This window comes from Leucopleurus acutus, assembly GCF_964270905.1.
Source record: "Leucopleurus acutus genome assembly, chromosome: 16".
Classification (NCBI taxonomy): Eukaryota; Metazoa; Chordata; class Mammalia; order Artiodactyla; family Delphinidae; genus Leucopleurus; species Leucopleurus acutus.
This window is the reverse complement of record NC_139158.1, coordinates 73429580-73454844: the sequence shown is the minus strand read 5'-3', so window position 1 is coordinate 73454844 and position 25265 is coordinate 73429580. Positions and strand designations below refer to the sequence as shown.

The following is a 25265-nucleotide window of genomic DNA, read 5'->3' as shown; positions in this document are numbered from 1 at the left end:
GTGGACTTAGACAAAGAAATCAGGACAGGCCTTTCCGGGGAGGTGATGTTGGGACTGAGTCCTGAATGAAGTGAGGGTGTGAGCCACTTCGTATCTAGGAGAGATACTGACATGCTCAGTGCAATACATGGTACATAAACGTAAACCAGGGGGATGATGGGGATGATGATGATGGCGATGATGATGATGATGATGAAGCCTTCGTCCATTCAACCTGAGGAGGTGAAGTCCTTAGAGTTGATCAGCTTTAAGGTGGGGAGGAAAAGACAGAACACAGAAATAAGGGAAGGGCCAGGACTGAGTCTGGGAGGTGGCAGGGGTGGGCAGATGAAGCATCAGACTCCAGAGTGAGAAGGATGGCCAGGTTCTAAGAAAGAACATCCCCCACTGCAGAGAGTCGGGAGGAGGGTGGCAGGTGGGAGGCCGTGGAGCCTGGGAGGGCAGAAACAGTTCTCAAGAAGCCAGAAAGTGGGCACCAGGCAAGGTAAGTGAAGAAACACAAACAGGGTCCTTGTTTCCAGGGTCCTTCAACTTTCTCTGTTTGGAAGGGTCTTTGTAGACATTGCCCAGGAAGGACCCGATTTTTCCTCCCCTTTCCTTCGGCCCCATGGTAGGAGCCACCCTGGTGCCATTTGCAGCCCCAGCTCCATTTCCCCAGCCAGGAATATTCCGCTCATGCGGGTCTATATTTAGCAGCTGCTGCGAGGTACAGTCTGTTCTCGCTGTGCAGATAGCAGGGAGCAGAGCCGGAACAGGGCCTGTGAGGAAGGTGTGAGGGAGGGGAGAAGGCGGGGCGCCACGAGGCTCGTGCCAGAGGAAGAATTAACTTGTGTGTTTTAAAGGCCAGGCCTGCCCGTAGACCCCCAACAGGGAAAACAGGGATGGCATTTGCGGGCTAATGAGGCGTCACTTGGGCTCCAGGGCCCCTTCTGCAGCATTTGCTGTTCTCCCCGGGGGCGGGGAGAACAACAGCTGGAACTGGGGCGACTGCTGAGGACAAGGCTGTGGGTTGCCGGGGCCAGGTTCTCATTACCAGCCCCCGCTCACCACCACCCCAGCAAGAAGAGAAAGCCTCTCTCTCTCAGAGACTCCAAGATATCTGCTGACAATTCTCAATTGAGCCAGAGATGTTTGCTTTTCCTGGGAGGGAATGAAACTAACCTTTGTAAGTACCAGATCCTGATCAGGGTGATGTACTAGATCTGGTTTCTGCCTTCATGGTGCTTTTGTTCCAACAGAGAAGCCAAATACAAAGAGACAACTACACCCAGGCTGCGAGAGGCGGGCAGAGGGTCTATGGTTGTAGGTCAATAAGTCAAAATGTTTATCGAACACCTACTATATGCCGGACCCTATAGATAAGATGATGGATGGACAAGACCAGCATGAATCTCAGCCCTTGTGGAACTGATTTATGAGGTCCTCAACCCAGGACTTGAGGAGGGGGAATCATCAAGGCATCTCCAAAATGTGGGACCTGCTGCTGGAAGCTTTGTCTCATTAAACCCTCTTAACAGCCCTTCCAACTGGGTATCCCCATTTGACAGAATAGGAGACTGAGGCTGAGAGAGAGTTAAGAACTTACCCGAGGTCAGATAATGTATAAATGGTGGAAAGAAGGCTTGAATCCATACCTGTCTGACCCCAAAGTCCTTCAAAATCCTAAAGTGCCTCTTATCTGACTCTGTGTAGCCCTGGCACATAGTAGGCCGTCAGTAAGGGTCTAATAAATGGGTCAGTGAGTGAATTTTCAGAGCCAGATGGTTTAAGAACAACTTCATCAGCTGATTTGGGAATTTTCCCCCAGGCCCCCCAGGAGGGCACCAGCCTCCAATATGCTTCTCCCAGCATCAGGAGTGGGAAGTGGAACAGAGTAGATAGCAAAATATGCCATCAGTTCCTGCCATCCCTGAACTGCCTCTTGGTAAAGTGACTATGCTGGGGAGAGGAGGGGTCTATTTCCCTGCCCTTGAATCTGGGCTGCCTTATGACTTGCTTTGGGCCAATAGAATGTAGCAGAAGTGATGTTCTGCAAATTCTCAGATTAGGCCTTAAGAGACCTTACAGTTTTCACTCTTCTCTCCTGGAGACTACCTGAGACTGGCCTGAGACTACCATATAAGGAAGCCAGCCCAGCTCAATGGAGGATGAGAGAGGTCTGGCCAATAGCCAGGGTCAACCGCCCGGCAGGTACATGAGGCTATCTTGGACCTTCCAGCCAGATGACCCTGCAGTGAAACGCAGCTGTGTGAGTGGGCCCCAAAGAGGGATGGCCTAGGGAGCTCGATTTCTCTGTTAACCTATCTACCGCTATATGACAAACCGTCCCCAAACACAGCGGCGTAAACAGCACCGATTTATTATGTGTCACAATTCTGTGGGTTGGATGGGCAGTTCTTTTGCTGGGGTCACTCCCATGGCAACAGTCAGCTGGCAGGTCAGCTAGGACAGCTGGCATGGCTGGGCCTGCCACATGGCCTTTCATCCTGGCCTTCTTCACAGCACAGTGGTCTCAGGGTTCCAAGAGGACGAGCCCCAGTGCACAAGGGCTGATCAAGCCTCTGCTTTTGTCACACTTGCTAACGTCCCATTAGCCAAAGCAAGTCGCACACACGGCCAAGGCCAGAGTCAATGTGGGAGGGGATGACCCAAGGATGTGGATCCCAGCAGGCACCCTTCGTCAGGAGCTGTCACCATAGCAACCTATCACTGGGTGTGACCCCAGGAACAGGGTCCAGAGGCAGCATGGCCTCAGGGTACCAACCTCCTAGTTGCCCAGAGATGGCATCTAATCACACACTGTTTACCTGTTTCCAGGTGAGAAGACTTCAGTGTCCCCAGTTCCCCTGGAGCTGGAAGTGACAGGACAGCAAGGAGGCCGGCCACATAAGCATGGCTCCTCACCCACAGGGGTACACCTCAGCCAGACCCCTGCTCCGAGCCCCACTCAGAGTGAGGGTCGCTGAGCTTCCGGTCCACAGGCTCACAGATGTACAGCGGCCCCGATCCCATCACCAGCCTCCGCATCAGTGAGATCCTAGGTGTAAATGACATGCACAAAGCTTAGCACGTAGTAAGTGTTCGACTGGCCCGCACCCCTCCTGCCTTTCTGCCTGGCTCACACCAGGAGCCCTCTACCACGTCTCTGGCCCAGTGATCACTCCCCCGGCAGTCCATCTGTCTACCCTCTCCTTCCTCCCTCCCACCCTCCTTCTCCACCCCTTGCTGTCCGTCTGCCTCTCTGGTGTCCCTGAGAAGCTCTGTTCGCGCTGCCCTTGCTGTTCTCCGTCTTGCTTTCTCCCCCTCTTTCTCTCTTTCTGTTTCTCTCCAGGTCTCTCTCTCTCTGTGGGTCTCTGTCCTACTGCCTCCGCCTGCGTGTGTGTATTTCTCTCTGGCTTTACTGCTCCCCTCTTTCTTTCTCTCTTTTTCTGTCTCTGTGGGTCTCCCTTTCCCTCTCCTCCCCTCCTTTCCCTTCCTCTTTGCCTCTGAGTGCGTGCCTCTCTGTCTCTTTCCCCTCTAACTCTCACTAGATTGCCCTCTGTCTGTCTGTCTCTTCTCCCCCTCTTCTTCCCTCTCTGCCACCTTCATCCTTCTTCCTCTCCTCTTTTCCCTTTCTGCTCTTTCTCTCCTTCCAGCCCTCCAGGGGAGAGGACATGACAGGCCCACATTCCCAGTACAGCCCCTGCTGTCCAGGACTGCAAACACTCAGCTAAGAGACCAGCCAAGGCCTTGGGCCCCATCCTCATCTGACAATCCCAGGGTTGAGGTGCGGCACCAGGGGGAAGGGACAAGGGGCCTGCTGCGTGATTGGAAGCATGTCTTGCCTGATTAGGACTGAGACGAGCACGGGGGCTGTCTCATGAGCTGAGACAGGACCACATAAACAGCATTGCTCTGTCAGAGGCCTGGGCTCTCCCCTTGTACCTGGTGGTGGGGGGGAGGGGGGATACCAGGCAGGCTGGGCAGGGACCCTCCGTCCTTACAGTGGTCCAGCAGAGCAGTCCACAGCATGGATTCTGGCCCCAGAGTGCCTGCTGGAATCCTGACTGTGTGCTTCCTACCTGTGTGACCTTGGGCCAGTGCTTAACCTCTCTGTGCCTCCATCTCCTTACCTGTAAACTGGGTATAATCAAAGCACCTTCCTCCCAGGGGTGTTGAGAAGATCAAATGAGGCAGTTCACTCAGATGCACATCAGGGTCAGTTATTGTTGTTATTGTCACATGCAATCCTCATGAGATGAAACTCTGAGCCAGTGGTTCTCAACCGATCTTGTCCCCAGGGACCATTGGACAGTGTCTGGAACTAGGGTTGGGCAGGGAGGGTGCTGCTGCCAGCGTCTAGTGGATGGAATTATCCTGCCCAAAGTGTCCATGGTACCAAGTTGGAGAATCTTGTTCTTTAGGGAGGTATTGTGATTGTCCCATTTTACAGATAAGGAAACTGAGGTTCAGAGAGGTGAAGGGATCTGCTCAAGATCACATGGTCAACAAACGGCAGATCTGGGATTTATCCCAAGTTCGTCTGCTTCCAAGTCTCCCCTGCCCTTGGAAAGACCAGTCCCGGCTGAGGAGGGGTCAAGAGAGAGCTTACTGAGGAGTCTTGAAGGCTTCTGATAGATAGTTTGTATGACCCCTGGTTAGACAGACTACACTTTCCATATCTCCATGGGATCCCTCAAAAGCAGGGTCACCCCCTAGGTGCCCACCCCTGGCTCCCCCAGCTATACACACACACACACCCCAGCCTCTCTTCCCATTCCGTTGCCTTTATTGGCATCTAGAGGCTGTCTGGGGACATCAGGAGTGAGAGGTCGGGTATTATGGGGCACATTATGGGGCACATCATGGGGCTGCTGGTGCGTGACTCCACCTGGCGCTCAGGCCCTGGGCACCACCTGTCACCACTGGTGCTCGCAGGTTGGAGTGGGTCGGGGGGGCGGGGGGTGGGAGGGGGAGGCTCTGAATGGCTCCTCCACTTCCCCCTCCCCCCTGGTCTCCCACTGGCAGGGAGACAAGAAGCCCAGGCTTCCCCTGCACAGGATCAATCTTGTGGCCAGCCCGACTCCTGCCGCCTCTCCCCCTGCTTCCGTTAACAGCTTGAAGGATTGTCTGATTAGCAATTAGCTGGTGCCTGGACAGGGAATCTAGGGCCAGGCCTGAGAGGAAGGGTCTGGGACCCCCAGGGCAGGGGGATGATTTAATCGTGGAGGGGTGTGCGGGGGGGAATAAGTGTGTGCAGTAGCTATACGTGTGCGTGTGACCTCATGTGTGTTATGTATGTAGTACGTAAGTGTGTGAGACATATCAGTGTTTGTGTGCACGTAAGTGTGACTCCAAGGTGAGTGTGTTTGAGGGTGGGTGTGAGTCCAGTTCATTTTGTTAAACACTCACCGAGCTGCCACTCCGGGCCTGGCTCTGGGCTGAGCGCCACTGACCCAGAGACAAATCAGACACAGGCCAGGCTCATGCAGAGAATTATTGCAGGTTCCCCCTCACATGGGGAAACTGAAGCCCCCAAAGTGGGATCGGTAGCCCAGGGGGTCACACAGTGCCTGGTTCTAGACCCTACGCCTCTTTTTAGTAAACCAAATAGTCTATATTCTATTGCTTTTGTGTTGCGTGTGTGTGTTTGAGAGTGTGTGTTAGTATGTGTGTGTATGTGTATGAGTGTGTGGGAAGGTGTGTTTTAAAGTGTGTATCTGTGAATCTGATAGTTGTGTGTATGTGTGAAAGAGTAGTGTGTGTGTGTGTGTGTGTGTGTGTGTGTAGCATAGAATCTGTGAGTTATCTGTGAGCCTATCTATATAAGCACGTGTGTGTGTGTGTGTGTGTGTAGCATAGAATCTGCGTTATCTGTGAGCATATCTATAGAAGCACGTGTGTGAGTGTGTGTAGCATAGAATCTGTGTGCGTTATCTGTGAGCATATCTATAGAAGCACGTGTGTGAGTGTGTGTAGCATAGAATCTGTGTGCGTTATCTGTGAGCATATCTATAGAAGCACGTGTGTGAGTGTGTGTGTAGCATAGAATCTGTGTGAGTTATCTGTGAGCATATCTATAGAAGCACGTGTGTGAGTGTGTGTAGCATAGAATCTGTGTGCGTTATCTGTGAGCCTATCTATAGAAGCACGTGTGTGTGTGTGTGTGTGTGTGTGTAGCATAGAATCTGTGAGTTATCTGTGAGCATATCTATAGAAGCATGTGTGTGTGTGTGTGTAGCATAGAATCTGTGTGCGTTATCTGTGAGCATATCTATAGAAGCACGTGTGTGTGTGTATGTGCACGTGTGTGTGTGTGTGTGTGTGTGTGTGTGGTGGCTGCTGGGCCCCACACCTGCACAGCGGCCATATCCGTGTCTTCTGCATCAGCCGCTCCCCTCCTGAACTTGAACGAGCCCAGCCTCTGCCTAGGGAGGGGTCTCCGTATCAGCTGGCAGCTGGCAGGCGGGCATCCCTGGCCTCACCCTCCCTCATCCACAGGCGTGATCCGGACGGCCGTGCCTGACCTTGACCGCGAGAGCCAGGAGCGCTACGAGGTGGTGATCCAGGCCACAGACATGGCGGGCCAGCTGGGCGGCCTCTCCGGCTCCACAACTGTCACCATCGTGGTCACCGACGTCAACGACAACCCTCCCCGGTTCCCGCAGAGTGAGTGAGGCCTTCCCAGAGGGAGGAGGCAGATCTGTGTGTCTGTCTGATCATCCCTCCAAGCCACGCACTGACCCCGAGCTGCCTTGTAGGCTTCCCGCCATAGGGGAGCTCCCCCATCTGTCTGTGTCCATCCATCCGAGTCACCCACGTACCCCCCACCCCTCCAACCACTCTTCTTGCAGGGGATGGCCTCAAAGTCATCTGATTTTCCATACATCCAAGTAACGCGGTTACCTTGCCACCCCTCACCTTGCTTCCTGCCGAGAGAGTGAGCCCCGTCTGTCCACCCACCCCGACTGGCCCTTGCACACACCCCTGTCCTGCTTATTGTGTGTGTGATCTGCTACTGACCCAGGCTTGCAAAGGGACATTGGAGGTGGGAGGACAGATACAAGGATATCTTAGGGATGTAGACAGAGGCTGCAGCCATGCCCAAGCTGAGTGACACCTATAATTGTGCATGGAGATGCCAAGGTCTGGAGTGACAGGTCTTACCCTTTTCCTCTGAGCCTGGAGGGCAGGATTCCGTGCTCCTGAACTAGGAAGCCTTTCCACTCTCTGCCTCCCCAGGCACAACAGGGTGGAGGCGGCTTCTCTGACTCAGCCCCCCACCTCCCCATCAGCCCAGCCAGCCCCTCTGTCCCAGGTTCAGGCTGAGCCGAGTGAGAAGCCGCTGAAGCTGGCAGAGACTAAATGCCGCGGGGAGCTGGGCTGATTCCTATCGGGCAAGTCATTACTTGAGGTCTGCTGCTCTCGCATTAGGCCCCGCCACAGGGGACTGACCCCCGAGAGATAAGGGAATCCAATCCCTTAGCTGAGAGCACATCGCAGCCTGAGCGCCTCAGTCCAGACGCACAGTGGGGTGGGCAGAGCCGGCCAGCCAGCTCCACATCGTTGCCAGGGAGCCTGGTATGGCAGCCGCCCCCAGCCACTCCTCCAGCCCAGCCCCACTCACCGATGGCAAGCTTCAAAGCACTGTGTGGAGGGGCGGGGACCACCCAGTCTTCTGCCCAGCTGTGTGATGCTCTGTGCCAGCCCTGAGCCAGAAGGGGTAGGGCAGAGCAGAGGGGCCAGGGTCCCCCAGAAGACTCCTGTTTATTCATTCATGTACTCCTTCATTCTTTCTTTATTGTGAAATACACACACAAACAGAAGTACGTAAAATAGAAATGTCCAGTTCGACAAATAATTACAAAGCAAACACTCCTGTAACCACCAGCCAGGACCCCAGAAGCCCCCAAAAGCCCCTTCTCTTTTTTTTCCCATCCAGCTATTCCTTTATTTTATTTTTTAATTTTTTTAACATCTTTATTGGAGTATAATTGCTTTACAATGATGTGTTTGTTTCTGCTGTATCACAAAGTGAATCAGCTATACGTATACATGTATCCCCATATCCCCTCCCTCTTGTGTTTCCCTCTCACCTTCCCTATCCCACCCCTCTAGGTGGTCGCAAAGCACCGAGCTGATCTCCCTGTGCTATGCGGTTGCTTCCCACTATCTATCTATTTTACATTTGGTAGTCTGTATATGTCCATGCCACTCTCAAGCCCTTTCTTGATCATAACTTCTCCCCCCAAACCCTCCTCCGGAGTTAACTTCCATCTGCCTTTGTGATCATCTCCTTGCTTTTCTTTTTGCTTGAAGTATAGTTGATGTATAATATTATATAAATCATAGGTGCACAATATGGTGATTTACAAGTTTTAAAGGTTATACTCCATTTATAGTTATTACAAATTATTTGCTATATTCCCTGTGTTGTACAATGTATCCGTGTAACTTATTTTAAACCTAATAATTTGTACCTCTTCATCCCCTCCGCCTATCTTGACCCTTCCTCCTTCCCTCTCCCCCTTGGTAAACACTGGTTTGTTCTCTATATCTGTGAGTCTGCTTCTTTTTTATTATATTCACTAGTTTGTTATATTTTTTAAATTTTTATTTATTTATTTATTTTTGGCTGTGTTGGGTCTTCGTTTCTGTGTGAGGGCTTTCTCTAGTTGCGGCGAGCGGGGGCCTCTCTTCATCGCGGTGCGCGGGCCTCTCACTGTCGCGGCCTCTCTTGTTGCGGAGCACAAGCTCCAGACGCGCAGGCTCAGTAGTTGTGGCTCACGGGCCTAGTTGCTCCACGGCATGTGGGATCTTCCCAGACCAGGGCTCGAACCCGTGTCCCCTGCATTGGCAGGCAGATTCTCAACCACTGCGCCACCAGGGAAGCCCTGTTATATTTTTTAGATTCCCCATATAAGCGATATCATACAGTATTTTTCTTTTTCTGTCTGACTTATTTCACTTAGCATCATGCACTGTAAGTCCATCCATGTTGCTGCAAATGGCAAAATTTCATTCTTTTTTATGGCTGAGTAGTATTTCATTGTGTATATATATACCACATCTTCTTTATCCATTCCTTTAGGGTTGATTCACCCATGTAGGCATCGCCTAACATTTAGTTTAATTTCATGTTTTTTAACCTTATCTAAATGGAGCCACACAATACAAATGATTTGTGTCTTGCTTTTTTTTCTCTCAAAATTATGTTTGTGAAATCACATGTTGTTGCTTGTAGCTATAATTTATTCATTTTCACTGCTGTATAGTATTCCATGATTTATCTATTCTCCTGTCAGTGGACATTTGGGTTGTTTCCAGTTTGAGGCTATTATAGAGGATATAATTGCTCTCTCTCTCTATATATATATATATATAACGTTCAACTGCTTTGAACATTGTTGCATGTGTCCTAGTGCCATTTTGCATACATTTCTGTAGTGTACAGAGGAGCAGAATAAACTCATCTTCAATTTTACTAAATAAAGCCAAATTGTTTTCCCCCACGAAGAAATGCATGCGTCCATTGTACCATATCCTCACCGACAGTTAGTACTGTCAGATTCTTTCATTTGTGTTAATCTGGTGAGTGTATACTAGTATCTCATGCTGCTTTTCATTCATTCACTCACTAGTCACTCACACATTTCACTTATGTGACAGCCTGGTGTTCTGCCAGGCACCGGGAATGCCTGATGAATAAGGGATGTGGTCCCTGCCTTGCCGGAGCTCACACCCCTGAGGGAGGGAGGGGGAGAGAGAGAGGGAGAGAGAATAAACAGAAAAGGATAGGGAAATGCAGTAATCCTTACAATGGGATGAGCTTGGGGGCCCTAGACACACAGGAACAGAGCCTGGAGGTCTGGGAAGCTTCCCTGTTGGAGGGAATATTCAGTGAGACTAAAAATGAGTAGGAACAGGGGAGGTGAGGGCAGAGAGGAGAATAAAGAGAGGGAGTGTCTAGAGGTGGGACAGAGCAAGTCATCCTTAAGGAATTACAAGAACTTCAGCCCGACTGAAGCTCAAGTTAGGGTAGGCGGTTGGGGGCACGAGGCTGCAGAAGTCAGCAGGGGCCAGGCAGCAAGCATCTTGCAGGGCAGGCCAAGGGGCTTGTACAACTCCATCCCAAGGGCAGCGGTGAGCTATGGCAAGGATGAACGCAGGGGAGCGGCGAGGTCAGCTTGTGTTAAAGCGCCCCCCAGCCCGGCTGTTTATGTGACAGTGAATCAGAGGCAGCCACTCCACACAAGGGTATCCAGACCAGAGGAGGTCCCAAGAGACACATCCCCATCTCCACAACCCCTGCTGGCCCATCATTTAGCAAATCACCCTCACCTTCATCTCGGCTCTGGGAGGAGAGCAGGGAGCTGTTTGCGTCCCACCTGACCCTCATTCCTTCTGGTTTCCCCCTGCTTCCCCACCTCCTCTGGTCACAATGGTCATCTTGCCATTCTTCAAACACACCAGGCATTGCACCCACCTCAGGGCCTTTGCACCTGCTGTTTCCTCTGTCTAGAATGCTCCTTCTGAAATATCTGCTTGACTCACTCCCTCACCTCCCTCAGACTTCTGCAGAAATGTCGTCTTTTCTTCAATTGCCTTATTTGAAACTCCACACACACCATCATCGTCACTCCCATTTCCCTTCCCAGCTTTATTTTTCTCCAAAGTACCACTTGACCTGCTGTTTTACTGATGTGATTGTTTAGTGTCTTTCTCCTTCCATTAAGAGGAAAGCACTGTGAGCCCTGGGATTTGGGTCTGTTTTGCTTGTTGCTGGAACCCCAGTGCATAGAGCTGCATCTGGGACATCATAGATACTAAATAAATATGTGGAAATGAAGGAACCAATATCATTAACATCAACAGCAACAAAAAATCAGCATGAAGCCCCACTGTTCTAATGCAATTTGTTCCATTTATTGGGTAGCTACCAGGTGTTGGACCCTATGCTAAGCAATTGACAGGCATCATCATCTGAGTTAATTGCAGGATGAACAGTGCTGTTAGGAAGGCACTGTTATTATTCCCATTCTACAGATGAGGAAAACCAAAGCTTGGGATTACACAGCTGGGACTGACTCTAGAGCCTTAGCCTTGATCACTGTGCTCCTCTGTCCCTTCACTGGGCAGATGGGGACACTGAGTCCCAAAGAACTGCAGGCACTTTCCCAAGTCAATCAGAGAATAAAGCCAGGGTGAGAATTAAAACCCTCCTCTTTGCACTGCATCCCACATTTCTGCAGGGGACGCACCTCTCCCAGCATCAGTCCTGGCCAAGCAGGGAGCGCCTTTAAGACACTGCCCCCCAAGGAGCCCATCTGAGACACCCCCCTCCTCTCCCCTAGCGCTGGTGGGAGCTGGGGGAGGGGCTGTCACTCCATCCCTGCTCACAGCTGTATTCCCTACAGAGATGTACCAGTTCAGCATTCAGGAGTCGGCCCCCATCGGCACAGCTGTGGGACGCGTGAAGGCCGAGGACTCAGACGTGGGCGAAAACACAGACATGACTTACCACCTCAGGGAGGAGAGCGGCAGCGGCGGCCATGTGTTCAAGGTCACCACAGACAGCGACACTCAGGAGGCCATCATCGTAGTGCAGAAGGTGTGGGGCTGCCCCAGGAGGGGTGGGGGAGGCAGGCCCCAGGGCAGCAGGGTCAGGGGGTCTGTTGAGTGGCCAAATATCCCCACCCCACTCCACTCCAGGGATTAAGTCTCTCCGGAAACTCTGGACCAACCTGGTGTCATTCCCATTTTACAAATGGGAAAATGAAGCACAGAGAGGTTAAGTGACTTGTCCAAGGTTGCACAGCTAGTTGTCAAGAGCCAGGATTCAATCCAGATTTGAATCTGTGCTCTTCAACACTATGCTGAGCTACTTCAAGTTCATACCAGGCCCTTGACACTCATTGTTTCCTTTAATCCTCATGTTCCCCTCTGAAGGAAATATATTATGCCCATTTTTACAAGTGAGAAAACAGAGGCTCAGAGAGGTAAGAGGGCTTGCCCAAGAGCACACCTCTCCTTCCTGAGTCTAACAGCCTCCTCACCCACTGGCCAGCCTCGGAACCAGAAGCTAAAACAGCCAAGTCAGCAACCCCTAGGGAAAGCGGACGGAGGTCAAATAAAAAAGCAAAACTCCATCTTCCAGGACTTTGGTCACAGGCTTGGCAACTCAGGGCCGCGCAGGCCTTTGAGCCTGTCCGCTCCAACCCTGCTGTCCCGTGGGAGGTCTAAATCCCCTGCCCTGGCCCACAAATGGTCATAGGCCTTTGTACGTGCCCGGGGATGGGATGCTCACTCCCTACCATCGTCCAGCTCTTCCTCCTCCCATTCAGCCAGAATCCGTCTCCTTCAATCTGTTCCTATCAGCCCAGGTTCTGCCCTCTGGGACCCACAGAAACATCTGCCCCCCCGACGGCCCTTCGTTCACTCAATAAGCAAACTCTCTACCTGGCCTTGAGGGCTTGAGGATAGAGAAAACTCCCAGTTTCTTCAACAAGGATAATAATATAATACTAATACTTATAATGAGTGTTTACATTGTGCCAGGAATCCTTCCACTGCTTTCCATGTATTAACTCAATTGATCCCTACAATGACCCTCTGAAGTACTATTATTGCCCATTTTATAGATGAGAAACTGAGGCCCTGAGAACTTCAGACATTTGCATCCAAGGTCATGCATCTTACAGAGCAGTTGTAGGGCTATGGGTCCGGGCAGTCTGGCTCCAGGATCCACCCTTTTAAGCATTAAGTGGTTTTCAGTCTTCTGACCTCCATTTGTCCTCACTGTAAGATGAGCCCATTTCACAGATGGGGAACTGGAGGCCCAGAGAAGCCCAGCATCACACAGCAACAGAATCAGGCCCCAAGCCCAGCCTGGGGACCCCAGCACAGCATTTGCTCTCATCCACAGTGCTGCCTCTATCCTGCCCTCCTCTCCTCCCTGGCTCTTGGGCCCCCCTCCCGCCTGCTCCAGCAGTGGCGCCCGAGGTGCCTCTGTGGAGTCAGTGCTGGCTCAGGGAGCAGAGCCCCCGCCTGATGGATGACCTAGCTCCAGAGCCCATCGCTCACTCCCAGACCAGGCCCGCGCCTGCCTCCCTGCATCCTGATTTCCCAGGCAACAGGATGGAGGAAGGAGGCAGGAGGTAGCCCTTCTTTTTTTTTTTGCTGCTGGAGAAGGGGGCGGAGTATGGGAGGTTCTGAGAGGAAAGGAGGCAGGAGGTAGCCCTTCTTTTTTTTTTTGGCTGCTGGAGAAGGGGGCGGGGGATGGGAGGTTCTGAGAGGAAAGGACGGTCCCTACACACAGGGCAGATCTCCAGGAAGGTGGCCCCTGCTGCTCAGATAGCTCCCCCACCGTGTAACGGAGGTGCCTGTGGTTCCACCAGTGCCATTTCTCTTTGCTCTAAGGCATTGTCCTTAGGAGGCCAGCACCCATACAGCCATGGAGCTTGTCCATCAGAGGGTCACCCACCAGCACTCTCTGATGAGAAGCAGGGCTCAGCATGGCTTTAGCCAGATCTCGGAGGAAAGCTCTAAGGCAGCCAGGCTTATCAGGCTCGACTCACGTTAGCAGCTGCCACCAGTATATACCAGGAACGTGTCATCTAACCCTCCCACCTGAGGCCCAGAGAGGCCAAACAGACTGCCGGCAGACACAGAGCCAGTCAGCCGCGGATCCAGTACCTTTCCTCTCATGGGCCTGGGACTTGGGAGCCGACCTTGGGCAAGTTACAGAGCCTTCTGGGCCTCGATTTCCTTGTGTGTAAAATGTGATAATAATAATACAAGCCTCTTTGGGATGTTGTAAAATAGATGAGCCACTATGTTTAGAACACAGGCACATGGCGCTTTGTAAATTAATAAATTAATGCCCCAACCTACTGTGCTCTGTAGCGGGAAGTCTGGGTATCAGTACTTGACCCTGTGTCCCTGGACAAGACTGTCCCCAGCAGGGCCTTACTTTCTCCACTTGTAACCAGAGAGGGTTGGTCTGGGTCTTGGACAGCCGGTTCCGGGGTGCAGCCTGATACTCCGGAGGCCCTGCTGAGTCAGCTGTCACCTTGGGCCAGCTCCGCCCTCTCGGGGCCCATCCCCGCTGACTTAGGATCTGTCCACCCAGAGGTGTTGAGCAGACCCCAACCCACTCACCGGCCCTCTGCTTCCTCCCCACCAGCGCCTGGACTTCGAGTCCCAGCCCGTGCACACCGTGGTCCTGGAGGCGCTCAACAAGTTCGTGGACCCCCGCTTCGCTGACCTGGGCACGTTCCGCGACCAGGCGATCGTGCGTGTGGCTGTGACCGACGTGGACGAGCCCCCCGAGTTCCAGCAGCCCTCCGGCCTCCTGGAGGTACAGGAGGACGCGCAGGTGGGCTCCCTGGTCGTCGTGGTGACGGCGCGGGACCCCGACGCCGCCAACCGGCCCGTCCGGTGAGACCCCCGCCCGGGGCCGACGCCTGCTGCCTGCTACCCCGTCAGCGCCCTCGGACAGACGGCGGGCAGAGGGGGAGGGGGCAGGGCGGGGAGGGGAGGGGGAAAAGATGGTGTGGTGGGAGGGGAGAGAGAGAGATGGACACAGAGATGGAGAGAAACAGGCCGGGAGCCAAGGAGACAAAGGAAACAGGTTAGAGAACAGTCGCAGAGAGACAAGGGACCCAGGATAAGGAGAGAACCAGGTGTGATAGACACAACACAGTGACCTCGGCTCAACCTCAGTCTTCCACCAAAAAAAAAAAAAAAGATAATTTCATCCTTTCAGCTTTTCAGGTCAAAAATGTTGAAAACCATCCTCGAGCTCTGTTTTTCTCTCACACCTCCCTCCAGTCCATCAGCAGCCCCTGTCATCCCTGCTTTAAAATCATCAGCAGAATCAGACCATTTCTCACCTCCTCCGCTGCTGCCACCCTGGTCCAAGCCACCTCTTTCTCCTGCCTGGATTACTGCCTCCTCTCTGGACTCCCTGCTTGTGTCCTCACACCTCTTCAGTCTAGAATGGGCACAGGAGCTAGACTGATCCCACCCAAATGTAAATCAGAGCGTGGCCCTCCTCTGCTCAAAGCCCTCCAAAGGCACCTCTCGGGCTCAGGATAAAAGCCCAGACCCTCACAGTGCCCCCCAGACCCTATGCGGTGTGGCCTCACTGTAACCTCTCAGACATCACCTCCCACGACCCTCCTTCCCTGGTTCACTCTGCTCAGCCACACTGGCCTCCGCCCAGCTCCGCAGATACACCCAGCCCGCCTCTACCCCAGGGCCTTTGCAGCTCCTGATCGCTTTGCTTGGAATGTTCTCCCCCTTAATATCCCCATGGTTGGTCCTTTCACTTCCTCCAGGACTTTCCTCAAGCATCAGCTTCTCAGTGCAACCTTCCCCAACCACTCTTTCTAAAATGTCAACCCCACCCCAACCTGTCCCCACACTTCGTATCCATTTTCCTGATGACTTCGTCTGTACCCCCCCTAAAAGATAAACACCAGGAGGGTAGGGGTGCATGTCTGTGTTCACGGCTGTATCCTCCGCACCTCACCCACTGCCTAGCGCTCGGTGGACACTCCCTGACGCATGGTGAATGAATGACATGTAAAATCAGAGAAAGACTGAGAAAAGAGAGAGACTCATGGAGGGGTAGCGAGACCAACAATGAGAGGAAGTGACCAGAGAAGGAGGAGAGCCGGTGGAAAGAGGGCAGGAGTAACTAAAGGACAGAGGGACCTACCTGGCACTGTAGGAACAGAGAGAGGAGACTTGGAGAGAAAGCCAGAAAGGGGAAGAAATAGAATCAGACACAGAGAGAGAGGCAGAGCAGTGAGCGGGGCAGGTGGGTGGAGGGGAGGGGATGCTGCGGCACTATCAGTGTCCCAGGAAGGGTTTGAGAGCTGCAGCGGTTAGGGAGTCCCTGACTGTGGCCCAGGTTGGAAGAATGTCAGGTAGAAAGTGATCCAGAGGAGAAGGTCGGGGTGGGGCGGATGGCCATTGTTGGATGGATGGGAAAAAGAGCCTGTAGCTTCCTGCTTTTTCCCTAAAACCCCTGTTATATAGTCAGTGAATGATCCCTCAGGCAACTGTGTGCCTAGCTCTGTGCTGAGCATTGGAGAAAGAGGGAAGGGAAGTTACTTTGAGGATCTCTGCATCACATACCTCCAGATGCGTGAACGGCTCAGATTTGTACAGTGCACAGGCTGTGCAACCTTACATGGCAACCCGAGGTGAGGACACAAAGATGCCATCCTGCTTAACTACCCATGCACTTCCAGACTAGGAGCTACCCTCAGGGGTCTAGAAAGACTTCTTGGAGGAGGGAGGAATTGAACTAAGCTGGATACCTGAGCCTGGTCAGGTATAACTATGAAGAAAAGGCCATTCCCAGGTGTAGGCGTATGGAGGCAGGGGAGTGGTAGGTGTGCCTGGAAAAGAGCAGATTGTGATAGCTACAGGAGGCGGAGGGAGATGAGCTAGTGAGAGAAGTCTGACGGGCCTCAAAGGTAGGCCAAGGGGCTCAGACTGGTCCAGAGGTCCAGAATGCCTCCTGGGCTGCCTCCACCCTTCTCAAGGCCAAAACTGCCCTCCACTGCCTCTGAACTCCTCCACCGCCCTTCCATCCCTGCTACTGGTAGGTACAGTCTTTAAACATCCCCATCAGCGTTGGGCTCAGCCCAGACCTCTCCCAGGAGGGCATTATCACCCATGTTTGGCAGGAAACTCAGGCCCAGGGAGGGGAGGAGTTAAGAACCAGCAGTAGGAGCCTCATCCTTGCCTCCCAGGTCCCTGCTTCAGTCTGCCTGGCCCCCTCCTCTCCAGTACAGCTCTCCACACCCGCTCTCAGTCCTCTCCCTCCCACTCTCCATTGACTTCCCTCCCCCCCCCCCCCCCCCCGCTTTTATCTGCACTGAAAGGGCCAGCTTGGAAACCTGCTCTCACCTCTTTTCATCTCTCTTTGCTGCCTCTTCCCTGGGGCCCCTCAGATGTGGAGGCGGTGAGGAGCTTGAGACAGGTCCAATTTCATACGACAAACATTTACCCAACTCCTCCTCCATGCCCAGCCCTGAGCCAGGCCTGAGATGACTCAGCCACAGGCAGAGCTGGAGAGGAGCGCCCAGTCCATAGGGGACAGGCGTGGAAATGGGAGGCCAGGGAAGCGGTCCTCACAGGCCACGTGTGTGGCCCAGAGCCCAGCTTATATTCCAGCTCCCCCAGTTCCAAAGGTCCTAGACTCAGCACCTACGCATTGAGTCATGTCATGTCAGCCACTGACCCAGGAAATGGGGAAACGGTGATAAGACCCAGTCCCTCCCCTCATGGAGTTTGCGGGCCGTTGGGGGGGGCAGATAGTCAACAAGTAGCTGTTGAGACACATCAACAAATGGTTAAAAGGGATCATTGCTGGTAAGAGCTATGAAGAAAATAAACTACTATGTAATGGGATAAGGAGGATTGGGGCCACAGGGGGCTACTTTGGCTTAAGTTGTCAAGGAGCTGGCAAATGTGTTCACATCAGAATGATCAAGAGAGAGCCACCCAAACAAAGATGTGTGGAAGCGCTGTCCAGGTAGAAGGAACAGCAAGTGCAAAGGTCCAGAGGCAGGAACAAGCTTAGTGCGTTCCTGGAAATGAAGTGGTATCCTGGGAGATTTTGCCTAGCATAGTAGGCACCTTGGAAATACAGAAATACAGATGTACAGAGTGATTTTTCTGAGTCGCTGCACTGGAGAGAGTGGAAGATGCCTCATACTGTGGCGTTTGGCCCTCAGGATGTAGTTAACTCATTCTACAGATGAAGGAACTGAGGGTCTGAGAGGAGAAGCGAGTCTCCCAGTGTCACTCGGCCTGAAAGGGGAAGGAATGAGATTTAACCCATGATTGTCTGCTTCTTGAGTCCAGCCTCCTGCCATTTCACTCCTGCTTCTGACTCTCTTTTTAGTTAGAACTATTTCCAACCTTACACTGTGCCCTTCCCTGTGCGTGAGGCCCAGAGAGTCAGATGGGGGCAATGGGAAGGCTGGGGCCCCGTGTGAGTGAATCTAGTGACAGATCTAAGCCTGAGTGGGCTGAGGCAGGGGCTAAGGACTAAGGAGCTCCAAGCAGGGGCAAGGACTCTGGGCACCAAGGAGGGATGGCCCCCGAGCAAGGATGAAGAGGACGAGGTTGGAATGGGAGGACAGCACTCCAGGGTGGAGTTATAGTGAGGGCCTGATGGCAGGAACAGAATCATGGAGCCAGGAGGTTAAGTTCAGGGGCAGGGAGGTCAGCTGGATGAGCTCACGTGAGGGGGGTGGGCTGGAGATGAGGTCATGGGGGGGCACTTGGGGACAAGCTGTGAAGGGCCTTGAATGTCAGATGAAGGTGTGGGACTTTATCCCTAGGCAGTGGGAAGTCTTGAAAGGCTTTTGAGAGGAGGAGGAGAGGGCTCAGATGGGCCCATGCCTGGATTAGGCAGCCTTGCAGATAGACCGGCTGTTTATCAGCCCAGCCCCAGCCCTACCAGCCCCAGCCCCCTCTTGAGTCTTCCTTGAATGCCAAAAACAGGAAAGCCCACACTGGACCGGAGAGAGTAAACACTTCATTCCCTCCCAGCAGTCCACAGTGGGGTGCAGCAGAAAGTACATGCACTTTAGAATCATGAATCCTAGCTCAGTTGTAGAATTGTGGGAAAATCACTGCACCCACTCCAAGCCTCAGTTTTCCCATCTCTAAAATGGGTGTCATGGTAGTTCTTGCCTCATTCATTTATTCAAAAAAATAGGTACTAAATGTCTATCATGGACCAGGTTCTACGCTAGGTGGTACCGGGATTAGAGGGAGGATTAAGTGTTTGGTACATAATAGGTCCTCAGGAAATGAACATTACCATTTTTCTCAGTGCTCTGGACACCTGTTTCTCCCCTTCATTCTGCAACCAGAACTAACCACACACAAATTTCTAGGTGTCATGTGCAGGCTTTGAGTGTGTGCTTTAAAAGGGTTAGGGGGAGGGGAAAGAGTCAAAGACAGAATGGGGTGAGCAGAGAAGAATCCCCGGGTCAAGGGAGCAGCCCCTTTTGCACCTGAAGAGTTTCCCCCACTAGTAGCTCAGGTGGGGGCCGCATCATTCAGCCTGCTGCATGTACACGTGTATGTACACGAGCCTGGACACAGGAGCACCGGGCAGCCTGGACACACATGAATCTGCAGACTTTCCTATCTATCATGCCTGTGTGAGCTATCCATGCACATATTTATGTGGAGAAAACCCACATGCACTCAAGGCAGGAAGAAGTACCCTCCCCACTTCTCTCACCCTGACCTTGACAGCAGCAGCGTTTTGTGCCGTGCCCAGGGTGTGGGAGCACCTGCAGGTATACCTGGCTGGTCCTCAGGAGGGTGCCCTTAGTTAGATCTGGGAATCTGGACAGACAGACGTGGCTTGGGAACTTGGCTCTGCCACTAACCAGCCCTTTTGACCCAGGGCGAGGCACCTGGCTTCTCTGAGCCTCAGCTTCCTCATGTGTAAAACGGCAGCGGCAATGATGACTGTTATCTGCAAGGACTGGAGGAGCTCGTGCATGTGAAGCCCTTACACAGGCCTGTCACAAAGTCTTGCTGAGCAAATAAAAATAAGAGCTAATCCATACGTCATGTGCTAGGTGCCCAGCGCTGTTAAAAGTGTTTTATTGGTAGTACTTGTCTAATCCTCACAACCACCCTGTGAGGTAGGTGTTATTATTAGCACCATTTCTAAGAGGGAACCAAAGACCAGAGAGGTTAAGTGACTTGCTCAGGGCCACACAGCTAGGTTTCAAACCTAGCCAGATGGCCACCAGATCCGCACTCCTGACCGTCATTCCCAGGCTTTCTTTGCACGTGTGCACACGCACACACACACTAGCAGACACATACCCACACTCTGTCACTGTACTCTTCCACCCACACCAGCTGCTGTTCCCCTTCCTGCCCTTCAGATCCTGGCTGACCAAATGAGAAGTAGGGCAGTGAGAACTGAGCAGAACCTTCTAGACCACAGATGCCTCCTGTCCTTCTCAGACCGCTGGCAATGCTGCCATGTCCATACATGGTGCCTCCCACCCCCAGGCACACAGACCACACACTGGGTTGAAGGGTCACCTGTGTCCCCCTTACCAGACATTTCGGAACGCTCATTAGAATAACGGTAGTTCTCACTCCGGGAGTCATTTTCCTGGAACCCAACTAGGCACCTGTCCCCTAGCTAGGCACTTAATCCTCCCAACCAGTTGCAAGGTGGGAGTAAAATCGGTTCCATTTTGCTGAAAATTAAGGCTCAAAGATGCAGTGACTTGTCCGGGGACATCGTGGATCCAGACCCAGGGCTGAGCGGCTGCCTCTTGTACCTTCCAACTGCAACACAGCGTCACACACCAGTTTCCACCCACAACACAGACACACAACTCTTGCACCTACACGTGAGGGGTACACGAGCGTCCCCCGCTGCCCCCCACATCTGCCAGGCCACACTCCTTGCCACACACCACGCCCTCCGCCCCTCCCTCCCATTCACTCGCTGGCTCCCTGAGCTGGAACAAAGCCACCTGGGCTCAGCGGCCACACTGACCTGCAGCCCCAAGTCTTTAGCTGGTTAACGGAGGCTCCCCGCGGCTCCCACCCCATGGCCTTGGGAACAGCTGCCTCCACTTAGATTCCAGCCCCCCTTCCCCTCCAGGAGGGAACAAAAAAGAACTGGGAGGAGGAGGGAGAAGAGAGCAAACAGGTCTGAGCCGAGAGGGGAGGAGAAACAAGAAGGCGGTGGGCATCCTCCCACCATCCCGGCCTCACGCCCAGCCCTGACCAGGTGATCAGGAGCCCCAGGCGAGGTCATGCCCCTGGCTCTCTCCTGGACTCACTTCTCCCACCTGTAAAATCAGGAGGAGGTCTCCACGTTCCTTCCAGCTGAGCTGACGCTACTCAGAGTCTGGTTCTACCTCCTTTGGACCCAAACATCCGACAGGCCAGGCTTGGGGCAAAGGCAACCTGAGACTCCATGCATTGCCACTTTGGATGGTTCAGTGCGCTAGAAAGAACTCTGGGTGTAGAGGCCCATATTGGGGTCCAGATTCCAATTCTGTGACAGTCCCTGTGCAACCTTGGGCAGGGTTATCACTAGCCCATATGGCTCCTTTCGTAAATAAGAAAAACGTCGCCTTTTGAGAAGATGCTCCCTGGGCTAGGACACATGGCTGGGCAAGCGGAACACTGGCTGGACTTCACCCCCACTCCCCCTCTTCAGCCTGTTAACTCTGTGCAGGGCACAACCTGCACAACCATACTTGGCAGCCCTGAGCTTGGCAAGTTTCCTCTCTGAGCCTCAGTGTCTCCATCTGCAAAATGGGGTGAGATCACATCAGCCTCACAAGATGCCAGGCAGGGAGGGACATTGTCTGTCTTGTTTGCCATTTTATCCCCAGGGCTTAGCACATAGCAGCACAGAGAAGGCACTCAGTTAATGTTTAGGCGTAAAGGAACGAAGGGAGGGATGGCTGGAGGAAAAGTAAGCTACAAACTGCCAAGAGCTATACCGGTGAGAGGAATTGTCATCTTGGATATGAACCTCCCCACGCACTTTCACCCAGGTCAGGAGGACCCAGGCTGATCAGGGCCAAGGAGAATATAGGCTTAGCAGCTTAGGGACAGGAAGGGGCAATAAACTAGGGACTCAGGAGATGCCCACTACACCCACGTGCCCAGGCCTTTTCAGTTTGACACGAGCCTCCACTTCCACTACAACAGTGAATATGAAAATAAGGGCTGTCACCTCTGCCCAGTTCCATGAATTACCTCCTCTAACCCACACCAGTGTGAGGTGAGTATGAATCACCCTATTTTCCAGACAACCAAACAGAGGCCAAAGAGGTCCAGTGACTTGTCCAAGGTCACACAGGTGGAATAAGAAGCAGAGGATTCAAAGCCAGCTCCAGCTGCTCCCAGATCTGTGCAGTCCCACTGGACATCATTATCCCCATTCAACAGATGAGGAAACTGAGGCCCAGAGAGGTTTGGTAATGCAGCCAAGGCCCCACTGAAGGGTCATCTCAGGGCTTCGGGTTCCCACAGAGGGTGTTTCTGGTATCCTCCGTTTCCCCGCTCTGGAAGATGGGGGAAGGGCCCCTTTCCTTCTGCTGGTGGAAGTGGGAGGGGCGCCCCGCTGGGGCGGAGCCCCACCCCACCACGCTCCTTTGTCTCCGCTTCACAAAGAGCCCTTGCTAGGCATTAGGGGCCTTCGTCGGCCGTGCAGCCTGGCGGCGCCCCCTCCCGCGTTATCAGCGCCGGGAAGCGGCGGAGAGAGCTGGCGGGGCCTCTCTGGGCCGCCGCCTCCCGAGACATGTGTTGGACACGGGCCTTTCAGGCCTGGAGTAGCCGCACAAAGGCCGGGGAAGAAGGCGGAACAAAGGGCTTTTTCACGCGGCAACGAAAAAGCCGCAGATTAGCACGGGCATGCTAAGCTGGCGGGGAGGGGCCGGCGGCCATCCCCCCAGATCCCTTCCCGCCGCCTCCGCTCAGCCCGTGTGCCCTGTCTGGGGCCTCCGGAGAGCCTCAGAGCGACAGAGTCAACCCACTCTCTCCTGCTCAAAACCCCCCTTGGCGCCCCAGGATGCTCAGCCCCCTGAATTCCGCACTCTGCCTGTTCTGATGCCTCCTCCTCCCCACTTCCCAGTTCTGGCCGTTTTTGCACCATAAGCCATTCCCTAAGTAATTCTCACCGCCCTTTGCAGCTTCTGTTCCCCCTGCCTGGAATGCCGTCCTGTCCCTTTCTCAAGCCCAACTCTAGGGTCACCTCTTACGGAAAGATAAGAATCAAATATCCCGCGGGTGCTAACTCTATGCTGGGCCCTTTGCCTTCTTCCAGCCCTCACAACGACCGTGGGACGCAAATCATTAGCCCCATTACCCAGCTGAGGAAACTGAGGCTCAGAAAGCTTGAGGGTTGCCCATGGACACATGGCAGGTACCCAGTGCAGCTGAGATGCAAACTCAGATCCATTTCCACTCCTCTGCTTTTGTGTCTCCCAGGCAGGTGGTTCCTCTTTGAGGGTAGGGTGGAGGGACATGGGCACAGGCTCCACTGGCGCCAGGCCACCTTCAATCAGCCCCGCCCTGCCTCCCTCAGGTACGCCATTGACCGTGACTCAGATTTGGACCAGATTTTTGATATCGATGCGGACACGGGCGCCATCGTAACCGGCAAGGGGCTGGACCGAGAGACTGCCGGCTGGCACAACATCACTGTGCTGGCCATGGAGGCGGGTGAGCCAGGGGGCGTGGCGCATATGGGAGGGAGGGGCGATGGCTGAGGGCTGGAGCTGGGGCGGGGCAAAGCCCAGGGAGGAGGGGCCAACGGCTGGGGGCGGGGCAAAGAGTAAGAAACTGGGCAAAGCTAGGGTGGGGGAGTGGTCAGCAAAAGCTGACCCGCAGGAACAAAGATCTGGGAAGGCCCCCAAGCCAAAAAATGAGGGCCAGTCTTGGGTCTGGCTTTCTTACCTCAGCATTTATTGAGCACCTACTACACACCAATCCCTTTTTTAGAGGCTGGGGATACAGCCCTGAACAAGATAGAAGAACTCCTTTCTCCATGGGGTAGAGTTAGACCATCAACAAACCGAGAGAAAGGGTGTACGCATGTCAGCTGATGCTAAGTGCTAAGTGCTAACAAGAAACTGAGAAAGAAGGAAGCAGAGGAAGGGGATCGGGAGGGGATTGTTTCTCTTAGGGGAAGGCCTCTCTGAAAAGGAGACATTTCAACGGAGAGCTCAGTAAAGTGAGGGAGTCATGCCGCCGTCAGAGGGAAGAGCGTTCGAAGGAGAGGGAACAGCCAGTGCAAAGGGCCTGGGGTAGTAGTTTGCCTAGCGTTGGAGGAACAGCAAGGAGGACAGTGTGGTTGGTGAGGGGCAAAGTGGTCAGCCATTGCAAGGTTTTTGGACTTGACTCCAAATGAGGTGGGAGTCACTGGGGGGGTGTTGAGTAGAGGAGGGAGGTTGCCTGACATGATACCTCTGGCTGCTGCATTGTGAATAGACTGGGAGCTCCGAGGCGGGGGCGGGGGCGTGGAGGGGGAACAGGGGCTCAGCCAGAAGTTACATGCGACAGTGCCCAGAAGATGAGACAGTGGCCTGGCCCAGGATGATTAGCCATGTTAATGGTGAGACGTGGTCAGCTTTCGGAAACAGACTGAAGACAGAGCCCACAGGACCTGCTGATGGGATGGTACAGAGGAGAGATAGAGAGGGGTCAAAGGATGACTCCAAGGTTCTTGGCCTGAGTTTCTGGAAGTGTGTGTGTGTATGTGTGTGTGTGTGTGTGTGAGAGAGAGAGAGAGAGAGAGAGAGAGAGAGACATGCAATTTGGCACAGCTGGGGAGGAGTGTGAGCTGAGAGAGAAAGAGGGGGCCCTGGGACATGGGGGCCAGACAAGTCAGGCCGTGGAGGAGGAGCTAAGAGCATGGAGGGTCACGCCACCCAGGAGTGGGGACAGGGCAGTTCTAGGCCTCCTCCACAACCACAGCAACACTGCCACTGCCCCTGCCTGGACCTGCTCTGCAAGCTCCCCCACCCTGTCAGCTCGCCAGGTCTCAGGAGCCAGCAAAGCCTCCAGGAAGCAGTGGTGACAACAGGAATACTCAGAGTCTCTGAGCCTTGGGTGGGGTGGGCGCCGTTCAAACTCCCCTCTGCATACCTCGGCCCCAGGCCCCTCCTGCCACTTCGAGGCCTCCTGGTGGCCTCCCTCCTCCTCCGCCTGCTGGTGCCTCCCACTTCCCAGGCGCCACCAGCCCATTCCAGCCAAGGAAGTCCCCAGGCTGAAGTTCCCTTCGTCTCTTTCAACTTCGGTTTAAAAGAAAATACAATGCTGGCTCAAACCTCAGTGCCTGCTGCTCCCGAGCCTTTTAATCCACTTCTCCACCGCATGAAAGGGAGATAACAAAGGTGGCTGGAGAGGAAGTGGTGGCTGGACTGGAAGGAAGACAGCTCGCCCTCCTTACCTCCCCGAACCTGCCCCTTGGGCAACCATGGGGACTGGCCCAGCTGCTGGGCAGAGATGCCTCCTCTCCCTACCCACAGATACATCTCCTCTACCAGCTGTCACACCGCCCAAAGGCCCACCACTAGCAAGCCCGTTCTGGGGTTAAGCATTGTGCTTCTACCCAGTGAGTCTCTTTCAGAAAGCAGCTAGAGCCGCATACGAAGTCTGCAGTGCTGCCGTTTCACAGGAGAGAGCGTGTCCGGGGGACTCTCCCCCACAAACATTTTACAATGTTTACCTAATAGCTACTGAGCTCC

General features: G+C 53.6%; 1 protein-coding gene across 1 annotated transcript in view; it reads left to right on the top strand.

Moving 5' to 3' along the window:
- The window catches only part of CDH22 (cadherin 22), a gene marked incomplete at both ends in the record, with an annotated part of 70484 nt that overhangs the window by 26118 nt on the left and 19101 nt on the right, over window positions 1-25265 (top strand). Inside the window, 4 exons of the mRNA XM_082857299.1 lie at window positions 6481-6648; window positions 11397-11590; window positions 14165-14418; window positions 23102-23238. Coding sequence (XP_082713425.1) covers window positions 6481-6648; window positions 11397-11590; window positions 14165-14418; window positions 23102-23238 — 753 coding nt within the window. The remainder of the gene's footprint in view (window positions 1-6480; window positions 6649-11396; window positions 11591-14164; window positions 14419-23101; window positions 23239-25265) is intronic.